This window comes from Periplaneta americana, chromosome 6 (assembly GCF_040183065.1).
Source record: "Periplaneta americana isolate PAMFEO1 chromosome 6, P.americana_PAMFEO1_priV1, whole genome shotgun sequence".
In the NCBI taxonomy this organism is placed as follows: domain Eukaryota; kingdom Metazoa; phylum Arthropoda; class Insecta; order Blattodea; family Blattidae; genus Periplaneta; species Periplaneta americana.
In genome coordinates this window covers 140,831,224-140,852,443 of record NC_091122.1, presented here as the reverse complement: position 1 = coordinate 140,852,443, position 21,220 = coordinate 140,831,224, and the positions used below count along the sequence as shown (strand labels likewise).

The 21,220-nt window shown below is 34.6% G+C and overlaps 1 protein-coding gene and 1 long non-coding RNA gene across 4 annotated transcripts in view; one reads left to right on the top strand and one right to left on the bottom strand.

The window, feature by feature from the left end:
- Nucleotides 1-21,220, top strand: part of Hs3st-B (Heparan sulfate 3-O sulfotransferase-B) — a 32,649-nt gene that overhangs the window by 1,015 nt on the left and 10,414 nt on the right. For all 3 annotated transcript variants that reach the window (XM_069829107.1, XM_069829104.1, XM_069829106.1), the window contains exons 2-6: nt 9,317-9,501; nt 12,264-12,634; nt 15,159-15,332; nt 17,133-17,340; nt 20,903-21,157. In XM_069829107.1, coding sequence (XP_069685208.1) covers nt 9,355-9,501; nt 12,264-12,634; nt 15,159-15,332; nt 17,133-17,340; nt 20,903-21,139 — 1,137 coding nt within the window. In that variant the 5' untranslated portion in view covers nt 9,317-9,354 and the 3' untranslated portion in view covers nt 21,140-21,157. The remainder of the gene's footprint in view (nt 1-9,316; nt 9,502-12,263; nt 12,635-15,158; nt 15,333-17,132; nt 17,341-20,902; nt 21,158-21,220) is intronic.
- Nucleotides 1,726-2,972, bottom strand: LOC138701822 (uncharacterized). The gene is made up of 2 exons (XR_011332697.1): nt 2,709-2,972; nt 1,726-2,112 (listed from the first exon to the last, which is right to left on the bottom strand). It is a non-coding gene; the product is annotated as an uncharacterized lncRNA (long non-coding RNA).

The following is a 21,220-nucleotide window of genomic DNA, read 5'->3' as shown; positions in this document are numbered from 1 at the left end:
TGGCGCATAGAGCTTGAAAAACGAGTCTGAAGTGGTTCCCTCGTAATGCCAATTCCGCCGCTCGGAGCGCTGTTCTGCCCTATATATTCATAGCAGAACACTTAAAAGACATTGACATTTGGGACATTTAAAGGACTCACCATTGCTTATTAAATGCTTCGTACAATATTTTATGGACAATAGACGTAATTTGCAAACTTCTACTCCTCAATTATATTACAATAAAAGGCTGTCATTCTTGATATTAAAACATATTACATATAAACTGAGGGACTGTCTGCTCTGTACTTCAGTTCATACACCAAACATTTCCGGAAATAAATTAACTTAACATCTTACATATACGCACTATAGCCTACCCTTTTCACCTAATATTATTAATATTGTTATTAAATAAGACATTGCAACTAATTAAGGTACTGCATTATCTTTAATTTCCTTGAATTCATAATTAAGCATTTGCAAGAAGGCGTAACTTTTCCCTCTCTTTAAAAAAATACGAACGTCACAATAATTGAGAAGTATAATTATTACGCGATTTTTTCTTGCAGTGGTGAAAACATTTCTATAGGCCTATTGATTAATCTATTGAGCATAGTAATAGTAAACGCCGTAGTATTCTTTTCTGAAGCCAAGATTTTCGCAAGAACTGAAGTGCGACACATGTAAAGGTGAGGAAATGTCCCTCTTTCTTTTGGGAAAACTTGTGAAGCCACTACTGGACAATATTGCCAAAGATATTTCCAGTAAATACGAAGTGATTAGGAAACTTAATCAGAAGCCCCTAAATAGAAAAGTGCTGAAAGTGCAATAAACTGGGCCATTTCTTAATTACATATAGAACACTGGAACTGACTATCTACAAGGACCCTCGTGTTATAAATATTATGATTATTTCAGATTGTGATACAGTTATAAGCGTACATTCCTAAAATTTAAAAGTAACAATGAAGATGCACTATGTTATAGGAAAGTTTTAAACGTGTACATTTAACTTTTTTATGAATGATTTCCTGATCAAGATTTTCATTAACTATGTGCCAAACTTTTGGACATCTGATCAGTATTTTAATCATGTGCTGGTTACAGTACATTAGATGTCTTCTTGAATATACCTGATGAGGTATGTATATGAAGTTTGTATCGTCAGTATTCAAGTAGCCTACTTATGTATGTAATTTTTATTATCTGTACAGAAAAAAATTAACTTACGTGATAGTATGAAGTAATCTCTCACGAAATAACAAGGAAGAGAAAGGTGCTTAAATTTAAATATTGAAAACAGGATGATAAGAAGAAAATAATTTTTACTTGCTTTCAATTATTAATGAAACCTGGCCACTCACCATTCGCAGTTGATTTCTATTGTTACAGGTCTATTCTTCATATTCTGTAGCTTTCAAATAATTTCTAAAATAAATATTACGCCTACTTAGCTCTTGTAAAACGAAATTTTCACTTTCACTTTCAACGGAACACTCACTTATATTCAGTTCTTGTATCTTGCAGTAAATTATCCATTTGTGATCATCTTTCCAATATAACCTCCCATTGAAACGACCACTTAAAATCATGAGCTAGGATTTATTATTTTAAAAACATTTCCACGTACGTACTGTTATAATTGTTATGAACCACAATACAAAAGACAACACTGTGAAATTGGATTAATTTACCAAGATCAACATCAATACCGGTAGTATAAAATCACATATAGGCCTAGGCTATATTATTTCATTACTTTATGGTCTTAATTAGAAGAATTAATTTTGAAGAATTTACAAATATGCTGAAATAATTTATGACACCTCTTATAGAAATGTAAAAATATGTATGTACATTTTGAAACAATGGGTATAGCACCACTTGAAAATGTTGAGCACTTTAACAGTAACTTGTAAATTGTTCCATCACGTTGTCTATAGTGTTCATTTAATGTAGCACTTTTAGAATGAACGTGGTTCACATACGTAAGAAAAAATGACGATGGAATGAGTCGAAGACATACAGTTTTCTTTAATTTTTAGCAAATGATGAAGTTGAATATATACTGTTACTTCATATCCTAACATAAGTAGAGTTGCCACCATAGATGTAACACCTCCGTAACACCTGAAATGAATATAAAATAAATTAATGTATTGGTAATGATACAAGAATAAAAAGAAATTAGGCTAGACATAACCTCACAAAATTACAAACAAATGCTAAAACAAAAAAAAAATAAAAAAAAACTTTACGTATCCGTATTTAATGAAACTAGATATTCTAGATATAATTTGATTCACACGATAACCACCTCAGCCTATTTCGCAGCAGCCATTAGTTACCAGTTTGAGGTGCATTACCTAATCTCATACTAACCTTGTTAAGTTCTCTTACCTAATTCACTGATAATTACGTAACAATACACAGGTCTAAAATACAGACAAATACACATTAATTACCTAATAAGTACAGCATGAAAATAATTCATTACTTTTGTCGGTATTTTCTAAAAGAGAAAGGGAAAACAGTAACAACATTATCTTCAATGTTTACATCACGTCGTTCACATTTTCATTAGGCCTATATCAGTAATGCTTGGTAAGTGAAACAATGCATAAAATTATTTTATATTTCGGGTCACATCATTCGAGAGTCGGAAAACGCAATTCGCCACTTTTAACATAGCATTGCTTGTTATATGAGAGAACTTTGACATTTACCTTAACCTATAAATATACGACCTGTTGGTACAGAGTTCTTCACATAGCAAAACACAGACAATTTTCGAATATAACTTAGCTGAATAAACTTCAAATAACACTGTAATATGCTTGGCATATTTGTAATATTCGTACTCAATGAGTAATGCACAATTAATCGAACTATTTTCACGATGCACAATGCTCTGTAATGGTACTATTCATCATTTCATAGGGCAGAGAGGCGAACCTAGCGGCAGAAATTGTCATGACTCACAGAGACCTACTCTCGATCATGCTATGCGCCAGCTTGTGTAATCACGTAAGCAACGATATAAACAGTGACATATGTTTCTCTAAAATGTAGTGTAATTCCATTAATAAAATTTAAAACAATGATTGTGAGACACTTCAGACATAATTTACTTGCGAGTTAAGATGTAATATTATTTATGGTGTGAAAATTACGTTGTTCGTATGTGTAATACCTGCCTTTATTTCGATTAAATATTGCGAAATTCTTGTACATTCATTTATGCACGATTCAATAATTTTCAATTGGACTGCACGGATATTTAGATATGTTGAAATTATAGGTTATGTTTACTGTACCAGTTGCCCCTTTCTGTCTAAATTTAGTGATCTCCAATGCCTTGCCATTCATATGAAAATTTAAGGAAGGTAGATGTGCTAAATTGGAATCCCAATATAAATTCATTTTTATTAAACCTCAAAATAGCTTCCATTCTAAACTTGAAATGTTGACGCGAACAGATTATGTTAACATGTAAAATTCTCTTCACATTAAAATAACACAGTTTTATAATTATTTCTGCAACATATTATGCAACAAGAAGTAAACGGAACTTATAACACACATTACACTAAATAAAGCTTAGCAAGGATAAGCAATAAAGTTATAATATTTCACTGAGCTCCATACACTGAAATAGAAAACCCGAACAAACATTACGGCGTGGTCTAGATCGAAAAAGCATTGACAGTGCCGTATTTCGCATTTTTGTGAAAAGTTCATTATCGGTTGTAATAACTGTAAATGGCTAAAGTACAATAATTTGAATAATAACATGGGGCAAGGAGACGTTTGTAGTACTATAAATTGTAAGAAAAATAGGTTAGAGTTATCCTTCCGAAAGATCCAGGAAGGTGAGTTTATAGAATATAATATATTTTTTATGAAAATAAACCTTATGTATTTCATATTTAAATAGTGGAAGGAAGGTGTTAATTTTTTCAAAAGAACACGATATCGAAAGTACAATACACTTTATGGTCTGTTAGGAAAGAGTCTGTGATGAGGCGATAGTAGCGATCCTGGTGGCGAGCAACTATCTATGGATGCATATTTCAACTGTTTACGTTTGCATATTTAGTAAGTATTAAGCTTCGTGACTGTATATACTAGACTGTGATATAACCTCTCAACTAACCCACTAACAGTGTTGCCAACTCATAAATTATATTCCCGTCAGTAAAACACCTGGAAATCCGTCAGAATCCGTCAAAATTAAAAAAAAGAACCGACACAATATACCTACTTATATATAAATAAAAAAGCAAATTTTAACACAACTTACCAATCTTGATTAAAGTAATAATTCATCCACATCATCTGCCTCTAGTTCTGCAGTTGATGTGCTGGGTTGGTCTACACTGCGGTATGCTGCCATTGTGCCATTTTGGTTGAGAACATCGTCTGGTAGGGTATAGTCATGACAGCATTTTTTTTACACACTTAAGTCCAGCACGCACAGTTAGAATAGAATTCACCATATTGGTTTTAAGTCTATTTCTAAGGGAAGTTTTCACATTGTTGAGCATACTAAATGCTCTCTCCACGTCAGCATTCGACCACGGTAAAACCAAAATCATCATGGCAAAGTCTAAGAGTTCTTGAAATTGATTTTGAGAACTTGCATCCTTATATGACGCGATCTCATGCCAAAATTCAATTGTGTTGGTAACATTTTGCCATTGAACAGTGGTTAATTTAGACCATTAAAAATCAATTTTTGTTATTACATTTCCAGTTAACCCTAATTCTTTGGCTAATGGGATTATACTCTCTTTAACTACTCTCAAACACTGTTCTGGTGCAATTAAAGACACTTTTTGCAAAACCTGTACATTCCTCGGCAGTCGCCGTTGGAGTTCGTCTGCTAAGCAAAACAGAAAATTTTCGCACCTATTGCGAAACCCTTTTTCATTATCAGGGCTGATTTTATTGTCCTTTTTCAAATCAGTTAATAAAATTTCTACTTCATGGCCAAGATAAATATTAGGGGACTTGTATTTTCTAACTTCCACGGTTAGCAGATCTCCCCTATAACCAGGCACAACAATTCGTCTAGTAATACCTACAATGAGTAGAATTAAATCTTTAAGAAGCTTCGAAGGATCTGCTCTACTTGACTGGAATGACTTATTGACTTTCTGACATTCTTCTAGATAAGGTTTAAGAAATACAATATAGAGTTTATTGATGACGTCACAGTACATACCATATAAGAGTTCAGCTGCGTAGCACTTATTTTGAAGTCTACTGTAGATGTGTCTGTAATTCAAGCCACTGATTTAGTATGCGACTGACAGCAACTTCAATCGATAGCCACCTTGTATTTGACTGCTGTACAATTTTAAGGGGATCGGTTCCATCATTTATTGCTTGGAATAAAAACCTATATGTGATCTGTCGAGAAGATGACTTTGAAAACCAAGAATAAGTTTCAGATATTAAAAATTCAATATTTCTTGGCAACATTTCTGCAGCAGAAGACACAGCTAACTGAATTGAGTGACAAACACATGGAATCAATACAAGATTACTGACTTCCTGCTTCAGTTTCTGACAGACCCCATTGTTAATGCCTACCATTACTGACGCATTGTCGGTCCCCACGCCTCTCATATGTTTAATGTCTAACCCGTAGTCTGAAAGTAATGACTTTATTGCACTCACAATACAATCTGCATTTCCCTGTTCTAGTTCAACAATTGCAAGAAAAGTGGATACAATTGTATGTTGTGTTTCGAATAATATACAACGCACACAGCCAGTAGTTTTATGACAGAAATATCTGTCGATTCGTCAATAAGAAGACTAAAGTGGCCACTATCAATATCGCTCTGTAGTTCTGATTTAAAATGTTGGAAAAGAATATTCCTAATCAAACCACTACACTTTGTGCGGTGAAGTCGTAAAAGAGAAGCATGGTCAGCACCTTTGAAAAATCTCTTGGTAAGATCGGAAAGATGATCAACAGACCTTACTGAGCAATGGTTAATTACAAAATGTGAAAGAGCAGCCTCAGCAGCTGCACATTCGTACGTATGTTTGACTGGTATAAATTGCAATTTTGACTGACGCGAAGTTGAAAATGGTTCTGATGCTTTTAAATGTTTCTTAGTTCTTCCATGATCGAGTAAATCTGACAATCGCACATTCAGACTGCACTGACAATACTTGCACCGCGCAATACTAGGGTCTCCAGGCACCTCCAACAGCCAATCCTTCACTCTTTTATCACTTAACCACTCTTTTCTAAATTTTCTAGTATAGCTCTTATCTTTCTTTTCTGACATGTTAAATCTGTCAATAAAACATTCACAAAGCAGTACAGACACTAATAATCGTTTCACCTTAAAAAAATACAATGTAGGTAACGCGATATAGAAACAAACGTACACTTATGGGGTACACTACATTCCACTACACAGAACGCACACAGAATAATGACTTACACTTTGTGATGCAATCAGCTCCATCTCAAGATTCTGGACATGTGAGTCACCGATTCGTTTTATTAGAATATGTTTGTTTAATTTTTTAACCAATGCCAAGCTATGTGTCCACTTGCTGCAGGCCTGATAAAGACAGCTTCTGTTGGAAGCGAGGTCTTATCTGGGATACACTTTTGTTATGCCGACCTTCCACCTCACATTCCAATACATGGTAGTAATCGTGTCTCCAAGTCGCAGGAAAGTTGCAACGTTCATACTCGGCGTAACCGTCAACCTCTGACTTGATTACGAGGAATTTGAAACGGAAGATTCCATAACATGGTACGGTACGGACAGGGCTATTCAAAGAAAAAGTAAGATTCCCAAAAAAATTAAATAATTATTGAAAATGACAGCAGCTAAAAAAATCAAAAGCCGCCGATGTAAATCGTAATTTCCGCCAGGAAATCCGTCACCCGTCAAAGCCATTTTTTTCCCGTCTGCTATGTTGAAATTCCGTTTCATCATATAACTTATACTCTGAAGATGTTAACACCTTACAGTCTATAAGAAAATATGGTAAAGCTTCGGTATCTCCCCAAACTACACAATTCCTTGGCCTCATACTACTTAAATAATACCCCAAGAATGTGTTTTTTTTTTTCGGTATCTTGAACAATATTTTTTTAAATTATTTTACGACGTTGTATTAACTGCTATGGTTATTAGCGTCTGCGTGAGATGAAGGCGGTAATGCTGGCGAAATGAGTTCAGGGTCCAGCGCCGAAAGTTACCCGGCATTTGCTCTTAATGGGTTGAGGGAAAACCCTGGAAAAGACCTCAACCAGTTAACTTGTCTCAACCGAGATTTGAACCCGGGCGCCCTCGTTTCACGGTCAGACATGCTAACCGTTACTCCACAGCGGTGGACGATTAATCGTCTGTAGATAATTTGATAAAGAGTTGCACTTTGATTATATAACCTCAGAGTAATTATCTGTTTGTCAATCATGAAGAGAAACTAGACTTGCTTTTGACGTACGGTGACTGTCTTAGAAATGCAACAAGAGATGTGGTATTGTACACTGAATAACATCCTGATCGACGTCATCCTTCACCCCATACAGTTGATAACATCTGCAAACATTTCGTAGAAAAAGGAAGCTGAAAACCAAAAACACGTCTCAGAGTACAATAACAGCTACTCATGAAGGAAACGAAGTCTCTGTTCTGGCTGTTGTAGCTCACAGTTTGCATGCTAGTACACGACAGATTACACGTGGGTCTGGAATTAGTAAAGCGAGCATTTGCTGTATTTTTCAATAGCATACATTTCATTCATATCACATGATGCTGCATCAGGATTTGCATGGAAATGACATCAATACCAGCATTGAATTCTGTAATTTTGACCTTCAGCAATTGCAGGATAATAATGCATTTCTTAGGAACATTTTGTTTACGGATGAAGCTTCGTTCACCTTCGTCAGTTGACCATCACGGAGTGTAAACGTGTGGTGTGGATTATTGATGAATGTATCATAGGGCCTTATTTTTTCAAGGAACACTAAATGGGGAATGGTATGCATTGTTTCTTCGAGACACACTACCCTTTTCCTAGAGGTTTTAGAACTGAATACTCATCTATCAATGTGGTATCAGCATGATGGTTCCTCCTTACACTTTGCACATGTCAGGAAGCTGGTGCTTAATGAAATGTTTTCAGATTGGTGAATAGGACGGGATGGGTTTGTGAAGTGGCCAGCTCGTTCTTCCGACTTAACACCTTTAGACTTCTTTCTCTGGGGTGCAGTGAAAGATTGGGTATTTCAGGAAGCACCAACTACAATAGAAGATATGTCACAGTGTATTTTAGCAGTGTGTACGACAAAATCTAGAGAAACGCTGCAAGCTGTGGAATGATCTCTCAGTTTTCATCTCTAGAAGTGCACTGATGCAAGTGGTGGCCATTTTGAACATTTACTTCAGTGATGCCTTTCAGTTATTCTACCTTCAGAAAAGGATAGCCTACATGAAGACATTTTTGTATGGCACTGTTTGTTGTTGAATTTCCAGAAGATGAGATTTTTTATTTCGTTTTCATTCATGTTCAGGAAATTTACTGTACAGTACGAAAATAACGTTTTTTTTTTATCAGGGTACTTACACAGTTCAAGGAAAATACCTATTAATATTGTTCACAGTATTGATTTCTGAACTAATTTGGAATAGAAAAAAAAATTTAAATGCTGTGTTATTTTGTTTGTATCTTACTTTTTTTGCTGGAATATGATTTCTGGTTCTTCATACTAGTGTCACTACCTAGAAATACTTTGAATTATTATTCTGTATTTAGTTCAGGAATGTGCAACCAACCATATTAATAATAATTTTACCTCTAGTTTTTATTTTGCTATAAAAATGTGACATGTTCCATTTAAAAACATAAAAGTTTGTATTGAAGTTACTGTTATTTCGGTTTGTTAGAATGTATATATCATATAATTTTGTGAGCTCCTGATGTAGGTATATTCCTGTGCAGTTAGATTTTCATTATCTTGTTCCATTTCAAAAATATTTGAGATGACAATGTTAGGTAAGACACTCTGTATATCTATGTATGTATATGTATATACATATATTCATTCAGTCATAGTTTTCCACCCGCAAACCTAGTATTCTTCAATTTTTCCTATTTTTCGCGTTCCTCTTAATCTCTGCATATGATCCATATGTAATTCTGAAGTTTATCCCAGATATCTTCTTCTGCCATGAACTTTTCTTCCGTTCACTATTCCTTCCACACACAAAACACACACACACACACACACACACACTGGTACACGAAACTAAAACAAATGCTATAGGACTAATGTTGATTTTCACAGACTAAAATGGTGCTGCATCACAGTGTGAGAGAACAGGCATGTCAACGCGAAGAGGCTGGGATCTACTTTGGCGAATGAACAAGAGATCCTGTGCTCTGACCTTGCTTATGTGTACTGGAGTTCTCTACCTCTCATATTCTTTCAATTCCTGCTTGGTGAGCAACTTGAATCGAGCAATTCGACAGGTATGATAAGTAAATTCCTATAGTTACCTCTAGAAGATAACTGTTGATGAGTCTTCATTTTTTTAATTGTTTAATAATGTTAGAAGTGAATAATGAGATTAGGATAATTAGGCTTCCTGTATTTATGTACCTTCACCAATAGATAATGTGAATAGTAGTATTTCAGAATAGCTTCACATTCCCCCACTTCAGATAGCATTCGTGCTAATGGGAAGAGAGGGGTTGGTATACCGGAAGGCTTATAGGGTGGGGAGGGTGGGAAGTTGTAGATGGCGAGAACATGGCAGTGGTTCATATAAGTAGCAGTAGATGGTCTAATAGTACAAACTGTTGAAAAATTTACCTCTTCAGTCTTCTTCCCTATGCTCTCTTCCTTCGTTCCCACTTCTTTTCTCACTCCCTTTTTCTTGTTTTCTTCACTATCCTTCCTTTGTACTCATCTTCATGCCTCTCGTCTCTATTTCATGTCTATTACATCCTATGCATATGGCAGTGGCGGCTCCTGCGTATTTCTTAAGAGGGGGAAAGAAGGTAACAGGACGAAATGACACCATCGTGAATGAAACATGCTACAAATTAGCCAACATGCACACATGTAAGACCAGGTAGTGTTGGGGTTGGCCTTCCCTTCTGTACAGCAATAATCTGTTCTTGTAAACTGAGTTTCCTCAATTTTCCATACAATATAATGTTTTCACTTCCATTCATTGTTGAATAATTGCACAAATTAACAATTACAAGGAAATTCACCTCGCAGCATTTTTCGAGCACACTACAGCATCACACGTGTTGGAAGAGACTATAGCAACTAACACGTAATCGGAACCACGGAAATGGGAATGGGACATAATCTGAGGAAAGCAAGAATACTGCACCCACCCACGTGGTCTGTGTTGCCAAATGTACATTGCACAAGTTCAGTATCACATGCTTTTGAAGAATATCAATTCTTGTAAAGTCATACTACCATTATTGTTCAAAGTTGCCAGTGACCAAATTTTTATGTTAAAAATAATGTAGTTTGGAGTACCTACTTACTTTCAATTTCAAATATATTTGTACAAAACTGACAACTTGGCTGTTGCCCTGTCTAGTACACAATGAACGGAAGTGAATTTCAGGGGCCAAAAAGATCTGCGATACTAACGTAGAACTACTTCCTCTTTGTTTTATATAAACACGACTTTAACTTTCAAATATCCTTGAAAGTTTCAAACCATGAATAATAGCTTATATAAAGTGCAATGAATAAAATTTTTTATTTATAATTTTAAAAAAGTTTATATGGTGTCTTTCATAGCGTTGCGTTAAAACTGTTTTATTGTGCCTCCTCCTAGTTGTGTATAGTCTGGTTGAATGCAAGATCGTTAGATGGCAGCGGTAGCGAGCGTGCTGCACGACCAGTCGGTTTCTATTTCCCGCCCATGCACTGATTCAGAGGAGGATCTCCTCCCTCTCTGTTCATTTACACGCTTTAAAACTCTGCTTCTTTCTCTGGCCGCTAGTGCGCTGTTGTCTATGTGTGCTAACTGCAGTAAAGGAGGAATGGATTGGCTTTCCTCTACACAAACAATCTCGCATCTTTCTCACAGTTTTCTAGCAGCACAGGAGTGCGCATCGTTTAAAACTCGATCAACCAAGGTTTTCTTATAGCTGTGGACTTAAAAATGATCGAATCTTCCTCGAATTTCAAGGCATATATTTTATTTGGTATTTACTTTCAAAAGAAGAAAAATGTGAGGAGGACGTTCCTCCCTTCCCTCCCCCGAGGAACCGCCACTGGCATATGGTATGTTGTTATTAATTTACAACTTTGTGAGGTTTCGATCCTGCAAAATTGATCTTTAGGGGATATTGCTGGTGATAAATGTCTCATACCAATATAATATGCTCTTGGGTCCAGGGGAATATTGATGACAATGTGGCAGCCTGAAAACTGTTGTTACGCAGTGAGCTAAGAATTGAGAGTGCCAATAAAATATGAACGATTTTAATAATTAATAACCTTGAACTAATTTGATATATTTCAAATGTTACTGCAAATGTTTAAAGACAGGACATGAGAGATTTATACACTGTGAATAACATTTTCAAAATTACCACTGCAAATGACAATACAATGATTTAAACATTCTTTAAAATTGTCAGTAATTCTATGGCACATGTCATCAGGTATATACTCAGTGAAATTCTCACGTTTCTTTTCGGCTCACAGATGGTTCTAAAACCATTAAAACCATTTTAACATAAACTCCCAAGCTTGCTTTATGTTCTCCAACAATACCATGAACAAATGACTAAGAATTTCAAGGGAAAAATTGTTCCAAGGCCAGGTATCGATCCCGGGACCTTTGGCTAAGTGCACCACCACTCTACCGACTGAGCTACCCGAGAACTTCACCCAATACCGTCTCAATTTTTCTCTTTTTTATCCACATACCTCGAGTGGGCTGGCAAGATCCCAGAAACTCACATCGAGTACACACAAACTCTGTGTGACATGAAATTGTGGTTTTCTGTTAACGTACCTACAATAATGTATATATTTTGCAAATCTAACTTTCTAACTTCACCTGAAAGTTAGATTTGCATATTATATATGTTTATATCTATAATTATGTATATAATATATAACCTATATATAACTATATTTAAGTTTTATTGCATTTGGAAGTGAAAGACTGTGTAGGATTCACAGTTCATTTGTACAATATTCAGTTACTAATTATGAATGTAATGTTGCTCTGTTGTTGCCCATACAGCAAAAATCTCGTGGCTTTCTGTCATTTTCGGGAACATCACCAAAAGCTACTCTTGTTGAACCTGAGGAGAAGCGGAGAATAAGACAGGAAAAGCAGACTATAGTGCGTGTGGTGCCTCTCACTTGGACGGGATTGGCAGTGGGTAATGAATCAAATGGTGAACCATTAGATGGTGCTCCTAAGTATCGGTTTCTTCGCCAGCAAGGTTTACGACCTAGTCGCAAACTCCCAGATGCACTCATAATAGGTGTGAAGAAGGGTGGCACTAGAGCATTGTTGGAGTTCATTCGTCTCCATCCAGATGTCCGTGCTGCAGGGTCAGAAGTTCATTTCTTTGACCGTTTTTATAATAAAGGATTCACCTGGTATAGGTATGTGATACAAGGCCACAATACTTGAAGTTTTCATTTGCAGTCTTACTGATTTTGATATGGCTATGGAGTTGATTTTTAATGGTACACATACAGAGTGAAAGGGGTATAACTGCATTAATTTGAATTAGTAATAGATATCAATAAAACTAGTAGAAAAGTTCGAATAACCGTGTATCAATAATTGTCGTGGAAAAAATCGAGTTTATATCGAGAGATTGAAAGTGGATACATTGCTATAGCGCAATGCTTGATTCCCCATAAATTAAAAGCATATCTACAGTAGCGTGCAAATTAATCCCAACACGACATATTTTTACATTTTCTGTCATTGTTGGCCTCACAGCTGCTCATACTGCTTTAATTGACATCTGTAGTACGTGTAATTCCATTGTTGAAGGTCTGTCATTATTTTTTTTTATAATATGTGACATTTTGCCTGTCGTTTTGTACTTATAAGCATTTCAGTTGTGTTGAAGACTTAATACTGCAATCCTGTGTACATTCTGTCGTCTTCACAAATGGATACAACTCCACGAAAACAGTCTAAAATTATAACATTAGCAGAGCATTCTTCTATGACACAGAGGCAAATTGCTGCAGAATGTCACATCGGTTTGGCTACTGTTAATTCGATCATAAAACGATACAGGGAGACTGGATCCATCACACCCCAGAAAAAAGGAAACTGTGGCCAGAAAAGGAAGACTTCACCTGCAAATGATCGTTTAATTGTCAGGAAAAGTAAATTAAATCCTAGACTAACTGCTGTCGACTTAACCCGCGAGTTAATGGCTACCACTGGGGCGAATATTCACGTCACAACAGTGCGGCGTAGGCTTTTGGAAGCTGGAAGAAGGGCTCGTAAGCCTATTAAGAAGCAACTGCTAACCCCTGTTATGTGCAAAAAACGCTTAATGTGGGCAAAATTACATCAACACTGGACAGTGAATGACTGGAAGAATGTACTTTTTTCTGATGAGTCTCATTTCGAGGTCCACAGCCACCATGTTTCTTACGTATGGAAAGGATCCGAAAAAGTAACAGCAGCTCATCCCAAATATCCCCCTAAAGTAATGTTTTGGGGTTGTTTTACACATGAAGGGCCTGGAGCATTAATACCTATCAAGGGAATGATGAATTCTGACAAATATATTTACTTATTGGAAACCAGAATCGTACCCCAGCTGCAAAAATCATTTCCGGATGGCAGAGGTGTGTTCCAACAAGACCTGGCACCATGCCATACATCTCGAAAAACTACAGAATTCTTCAACAAGAAGAATATTCAGGTACTCCCCTGGCCAGGCAACTCACCCGACATCAACCCCATTGAGAACTTGTGGTCTATTTGCAAAAGAAGAATGCAAAAAATGGATTGTTCTACAAAGGAGAAGATGATTTCTGCCCTCTTTGGTGTATGGTTTCGCGATGAAGAAATGAAGAATATTTGTGGGAAATTAGTGGAATCCATGCCAAATCGTCTCAGAGCTGTTATTAGGAACAAGGGAGGCCACATAGATTACTGAGGTATGTCTTAGATCCTTTTTTTTTATCCCGTTTGAATGTTTTTGCATAAGTAATTACGTTGTTTGGATTAATTTGCACGCTACTGTAAGTACTCACGATTAGTAAATTTTGGTATTGTCCTTAATTGACTTTTCTTGAATTCTAAGAACAGACTGACATAAGACTTGCTACTGCTGAGGTACAATGTAAGAATGCAGACAAACAGTGTACATTTGCTGAGCAATCCTTAAGTGCAACATGCAAGATTTCCCTGAAGGTTCTGTCACACTGTAAATATGTTTTTAATCAGTTAATTTTTTACGTTATTACACAAATTAAGTGTTCTTCAAAGAAGTGACGGGTATTTTTTTTTTCGCTTGTTCTTCATGTTGATATCTTACCACTCATATGTCTCAATATTCAATATTTTTACCATAAATGGGATTCAGACATAAATTAGCTTTTTTGGCTAAACTGTTATTCAAATACCAATATGACATTTGACTTTTTGGTTACGTACAACCCAAAGATTCTGTTCTTAAAATTAATGCAGTTATACACCTTTCACTCTGTTATATACCAAATTTATCATGAGAAACATTGTTATGTCCATAAATTACTGATCTTTTATACTAAAGATGAAAGTTCAAAACCTAGCTTATTCAATTGTTTATTAATGATGTACAAACACAGCATTTAGACAGGTTTTCATGGGGTACTGCCAATATTTCATAATTATAATCCTTTATTCAGTGTTTCTTTCAAACTGCAGGAGGAGTGATATAGCAATTAGGAAGCTACATTGGAATGAAATGTCAGGGGTAAATGGAGTATTGTAGGAAATCTATATATCTCACATATCCTTGAATTGTAACAAATTTCTCATGATCTTCAGATGTTGAAGTCACATATAAAAATCTGTTAGCTGACTAAAGGTACAGTCTCATGTCGCGATTTTTGCTGCACAACTTTTTTTACTGTAAGCAATTATATATGAGTTATTATTTTGTTTCAGACATCATATGCCTCCTACTTTGGAAGGTCAGGTGACAATGGAAAAAACTCCAAGTTATTTTGTGACACGAGAAGTTCCACAAAGGGTTCGTCAGATGAATCCTAATACGAAACTTTTGGTTGTTGTGAGAGATCCTGTTACGAGAGCCATTTCTGATTACACACAAGCTGCTAGGTATTATAAAATTATATTCGAAATTTTTATGTTAAAACTCCGTGTATGTTTGAAATTCACGTATTCTTGATTAACATGTTACTCTCTTAAAAACAGAATAAATTATGTGAATTAAGAGTGAATTTTTGTATAACAGTATATTTATTTATATGGAATGGAATTTAATCTCAAGGGCCCTGGTGGCGCAGTCGATAGAGTACTGGCCTTCTGTGCTGGAGGTTGCAGGTTTGATCCCGGCCCAGATTGATGGCATTTAAGTGTTCTTAAATGCGACAGGCTCATTTTAGTAGATTTACTGGCATGTACAAGAACTTCTGCGGGACAAAATTCTGGCACACTGGCGACGCTAACATAATCTCGGCCAGTTACTAGTATCGTTAAATAAAACATAATTTAATCTAATCTGAAGAGAGAGGGGGGGGGGGAGAGTGTTTTTTTTTTAATTATACCTTTAAAAGGTTCCTTTGCATTATAAAAAGTTTGCAATTAGCCAATTCTTTAAAACAACATTAAATCTGTTAAAATCAACAGAATGGGGATCATCTAGTAATTTGTTAAACATTTCCAGAGCTATTTAATTAAGCCAAATATTGATTTGTGCAACATTGGGTGTAACGAGAAAGTAGTTCTACCTTATTTGATACCTTATGAACCTGGGATTTACAATAGTAACTATTCAAATGTGTTTTTACTTTAATTAAACAATTGAAAATATATAAAATTTATAATTGTCAATATTATTTTTATAATAAATAAAGGTCTGCAGTAAGATTTATAAGAAGAATTGGTTATAATGCGTGAAGCCTTTTTATGCAATTTTTTTATACAAAGGATGGATACTTGACTGTCCGTCATTGACTCCTATGAGGCCAGTTGTGTAGACCAATATACTGATAGAATTGTTGCATAGGGTGCACCATAGAAGGCTGGTCTACACTACACCTGCAATGGGATGATAATGAAGACTTGTTGGGATGCATCAGGGAAACTGGAGCTCCCTGAGAAAACCTCTGTATTACTTGGACATGGGCTTGCCCAAAACGAGTTATAAATCAGGGGTATGCTATGGATCGAACCTGGGTCCACAGGATTATAAATTCAGTTCTCTAGCGACTGGACTGCCATGGTGGCCTTCTTATGCAAAAATAATATAATTATTTTTCCAAATGAATGCACCATGTCAGAATGCTATGAAAAGAAAATACATAATAAGCTTATTTAAGATACAATAATCAGATTTTTCCAACATTATAAGAGAATTTTCCTTACTCCAGTAACATTTATTTTATCTATTGACATAATCACTGAGATGAAAGCACACTCCACTGAAAAAAAATATTATGTAGAATTCATTAAAAATTGTGGATGAATTGCTGATGCCATTTACAAAAATTTATTCTTGTGATATTTTCCACGAATATCATCTAATGAATATCTTTTCGAATAAAAATTCGTGCCTTAAGACTATAGTTCATTTTGACAAAATGTAAGCAAATACACGTAATTTATCATTCTGGAATTGATATACAAATATGTAGCAATAACACTTTGATGATAAAAATGGAACTTTAAGTGAGAGGAAGACGTCATATGACAGTTAATTTTTATATATTCAGTGGTGAACTCAGAAAATACAGAACAATATTACAGTTGACGAACAGCCTTGAGTATGTGTACATTTCACCTCTTTTTCTGCTCCAGAAGCACAACTACTTCTGAAATTGATATTGAAGTTTAAAAATATTGCTGTGCTGTTCGTGGTTTGTTGTCTATTTCGAGCCAGTTTTATTTTCTTTGCAGCAAGAAAGCAGGCATGCGCAAATTTGAAGATTTAGCATTTTTAAATGGTAGTGGTGGACTAGTAGATACATCATGGGGTCCTGTCAAAATTGGTGTGTATGCTCGGCACCTGGAACGTTGGCTGCGCTGCTTTCCTTTGAATCAGCTCTTGTTTGTTAGTGGTGAGAGACTAATAGTGGATCCAGCTGCTGAGATGGCCAGGGTGCAGGTGAGCCTCCTCTTTATATCGCAACTAGTAAATTCTTATGATAGGAATTGTGATGAATTGCTAAAACTCGTCAAAATTAGTGTCATATATATATACATAGCATCTCTTATCCTGTGGATGATTTTAATCTTATAATGTTGGCTCCAACTTTATAAACTTTATAATCAACAGTAAAGTACTTCTAGATAACTTTGGGATAGCAGTTTTTGTTATATAAATAACTTTTCCATTTCTGCCACAATTTCTGTAAATAATATTACTTGTTTTTTTCACATAACTTGCAACAAACAATATTTGTTTATAATAGAACTTTCCATTTAACTAATAAAGTTTTCATATAGATTTCTGTCTGGGTGTCCCAAAAGATTTTATTCAACTGTCTGAGCATACAAAGAAGATTGATGAGAATAATAATCGAATCCCATGTCCGTTGATGCTGAACTGAGGTACTATAACATCTTTAAAAACTACATTTAAGCTTTGTGTCAAAATTTTGAACATTTTTCGCATATGTAATTCAACGTGTTTGCTATGTTTAATTGCGTCCTGCCATTTCCCATTTCCTTAAGTTAGATGCTACCTATCAAGTGAAACAATACACTTTCGCAAAAAAAAAAAAAATAGAGACGTGTGTTAGGTGTATTGTGTGGCTGAAGGAAATGCATATGAAGCAGAATGGCAGTCAGAGTCCGAGGTTGCAGGTTCGATCCCAGCCCAGGTTGATGGCATTTAAGTGTGTTTAAATATGACAGGCTCATGTCAGTAGATTTACTGGTATGTAAAAGAACTCTTGCGAGACAAAATTCCGGCAACTGGCGATGCTGATCTAACCTCGACAGTTACTAGTGTCATTAAATAAAACTTTTTTTCCTTCCATCGATCAAAACTTAAAATTAAATTTTCATACTAACTACTTATGTCTTAAATTACGTAAAACTCTGTACAAATTTGTTCAGCTGCGTCATTCTATGCCAGTAACACTATTGAGAAAAATATTTTTAGCCTTAGTTCAGTTATAATGCAGTATAGAATTATAGGATGAGGTGGATTATCACAGAGTACCATTCGACCATTAATATTACTACATAAAGAAATTATTAAAATATGTTAAAGAAGAAAACTTGATTATCTAACTCATCTTATATACAAAGAATTTAATATTTTAAATATCAAACATTTATATCATTCAATCGTGACACAATACAAGAAGATACAATATTTCGCTCCTCCTCATTGAACCAAAATGTAAGACTGAAGCAGGTCTAAGACACAGTTCTGATTATAGAGAGGAATTCAAAACTGAAATTATTAAACAATAATTAAAAAAAAAAAAAAAGTGCTTGAACTGTTTTTAAAATTATAATCTATCATATAAATTCTTATTCTTTATTTTTTATCACTTTAAACAATGTCGTATTCTTTACTTGTTTGTTTATGTATATGTAATGAGTTTTTTTTCTTTTTTAATTTTATATCTAATTGCAGTTAACATTTTAATTGCAGTTGTGATTAATTTTTCTTTTGATACAGTTTCATTATTTGTCACTCCCAACCACAAGCATCTTGCTTTTTTTGGGTGTGACCCATTATAATTTTATTGATACAACACTTGTAATATGTACATTGTAAAATAAATAATTATTTATCTATCCTTATCTAAAAAAAGCATTTATGTTCAGCAGGTCATGATTATTTTCAATTAAATGAACGGCATATTTGGATTTATTTCTTGATGAAAAAATCGGCTATATTGAATCATGAAATTTCTTTTCGTTTGGCCACTGTATTTGTGATTATAATTCTACATTTTAGCAAGTACACATGTCCACTCATGCATTTTTTTTTTCCATGCACATTGTTTGGAATAATGTTGTTAAGTTTGTTGTTAGTCCTATGTAGTTTGTATCATACACCATTATTGAAACTTATTACATTCCATTTATTACTTTTATTGTTGTCTGCATTTTTGATGGGAATCATTGTTGTGCCTTTTTTGTTGCATAAAATTCTTTGTAATTTACGTACTAATTTATCATCAATGTTTTGTTGTACTTGTTATCTTTTGCCAATTTTACAAAGTAGTTATATTCCTTTCGAAAGTTGAGAGGGATGTTTAACATCCTAACAACCAAAAATACAGAATTACTGATCTTACGAGAATACAAATGATGATTTGATGTATTGTGAGTGATATGGTTGGCACTTGTAGGTTTGCTATAAATGTCAAACTGAAATTTTTTTGTCTTTATAAGAACTTTCAAATCAGAAGTAAATAGATTTTTATGTTTCCAATTCGTGGATGAATTTTAATTTATTGTGTATCTTATTTAATGATTCAGTTGTGTTTTCATATGCATTTGTACTCCCTTCATACACAATCATTGTATCATGCACGTATATAATATTGAACAATTTTATTTTGTGTTGGAGAGTAATTTTGGGAATGTGTTCTTGTTCCAAACTTTGTAGAAAGACTTCGGCCAGGTAGTCCGAAAGTGATGCCACACCTTCGCGTTCTTCATAAATTCTGTTGTTGAATGCGAAATAATTTTGCTTGGTGCATTACTGTATTTGATAAATGAGTGCTTCATTTGTTTTCAACTGATGTAATTATTAGCAATGAATTTTGTATAGTCTCATCTAACGGAATATTTGTGTAGAGGTTTTCTATATCTAGTGAGATTAATTTTGTAGATTTGATAACGGTTATGTGTTTTAAAATTTCAACTAATTGTTTAGAATTGATTAGGGAATATATATTTTCCAACTTTAAAGTTTGTTATAAGTATTTTAACAAAAACTTACTGATGTTTTTCTTTTGGGTAAGTCAGTCAGAGTATCAAATACAGTCCTAAATAGATTTTTACAAATGCAAATAACCTTACTAATAAAACATAATATGGACAAACTATTATATGATAGTGGAATAAAATTAATATCACTTGAAACTAAATACAAACTTGTAATAAAAAATCAAGCAATGACTGAGACACAAATATAACTTCCGTTTCATAGCTAAATATTATACCATTGAACTACACACACTTAGACTATAAGCCTTTAACTATCTTCTTTACACATGTATAGTATGGTGAAAATGATTCATTATTAAATTCGTATTTGGAAGTTTCGTGAGTTATATCATTATCTAAACTGGAAACTGAAAATGGCAGAACAAGTTAGGTTCGTTCTAAAGATGTGGGAAGGAAAACAGTGGGATCATAATTCGGTACAGCTGTACTACACGACCACCATGAAGACTATTAAGCCAGTTTTTTTTTTTTTCTTTTCACAAGTGTACAAAATGCAAAAGAAAAAAGGAAATTGATCAAAGACAGGATTATTTTTGTGTGGGTATACAGCAAAGAACTTCATTATTTTCATTGTCTTAGAAATAAATTTCTTAAGATGGTACTGTATTTATATTTAAATTATTTTATTATATATACAATTTCTTTCACTCTGCATTGGAGAGGTTTGCTTATCAGAATGTCATTGTTCTCTCCATATGTATAAGATCATGATTTGTGTTAATAATGATTACCTGTGCTAATACAAACAGGACTTCTTGGGTCTGAAGAGAGTTGTGACTGAGAAACATTTCTACTTCAACTCCACAAAAGGATTTCCATGTCTGATGAAGTCAGAAGGTCGGTCTAGCCCACATTGTCTAGGAAAGACGAAAGGACGTAACCATCCACACATCGATCCAGCTGCTATAGAACGTCTTCGAGAATTCTATAGACCTTTCAATGCTCGTTTCTACCAACTTACAGGAATAAATTTTGGGTGGCCCTGAAAACATTGTAAAATTCAGGTAATGTAAAATTATCTGACCAGCAATCTTGTAATATGAACATAAGAAGCAGTGTTTGATATA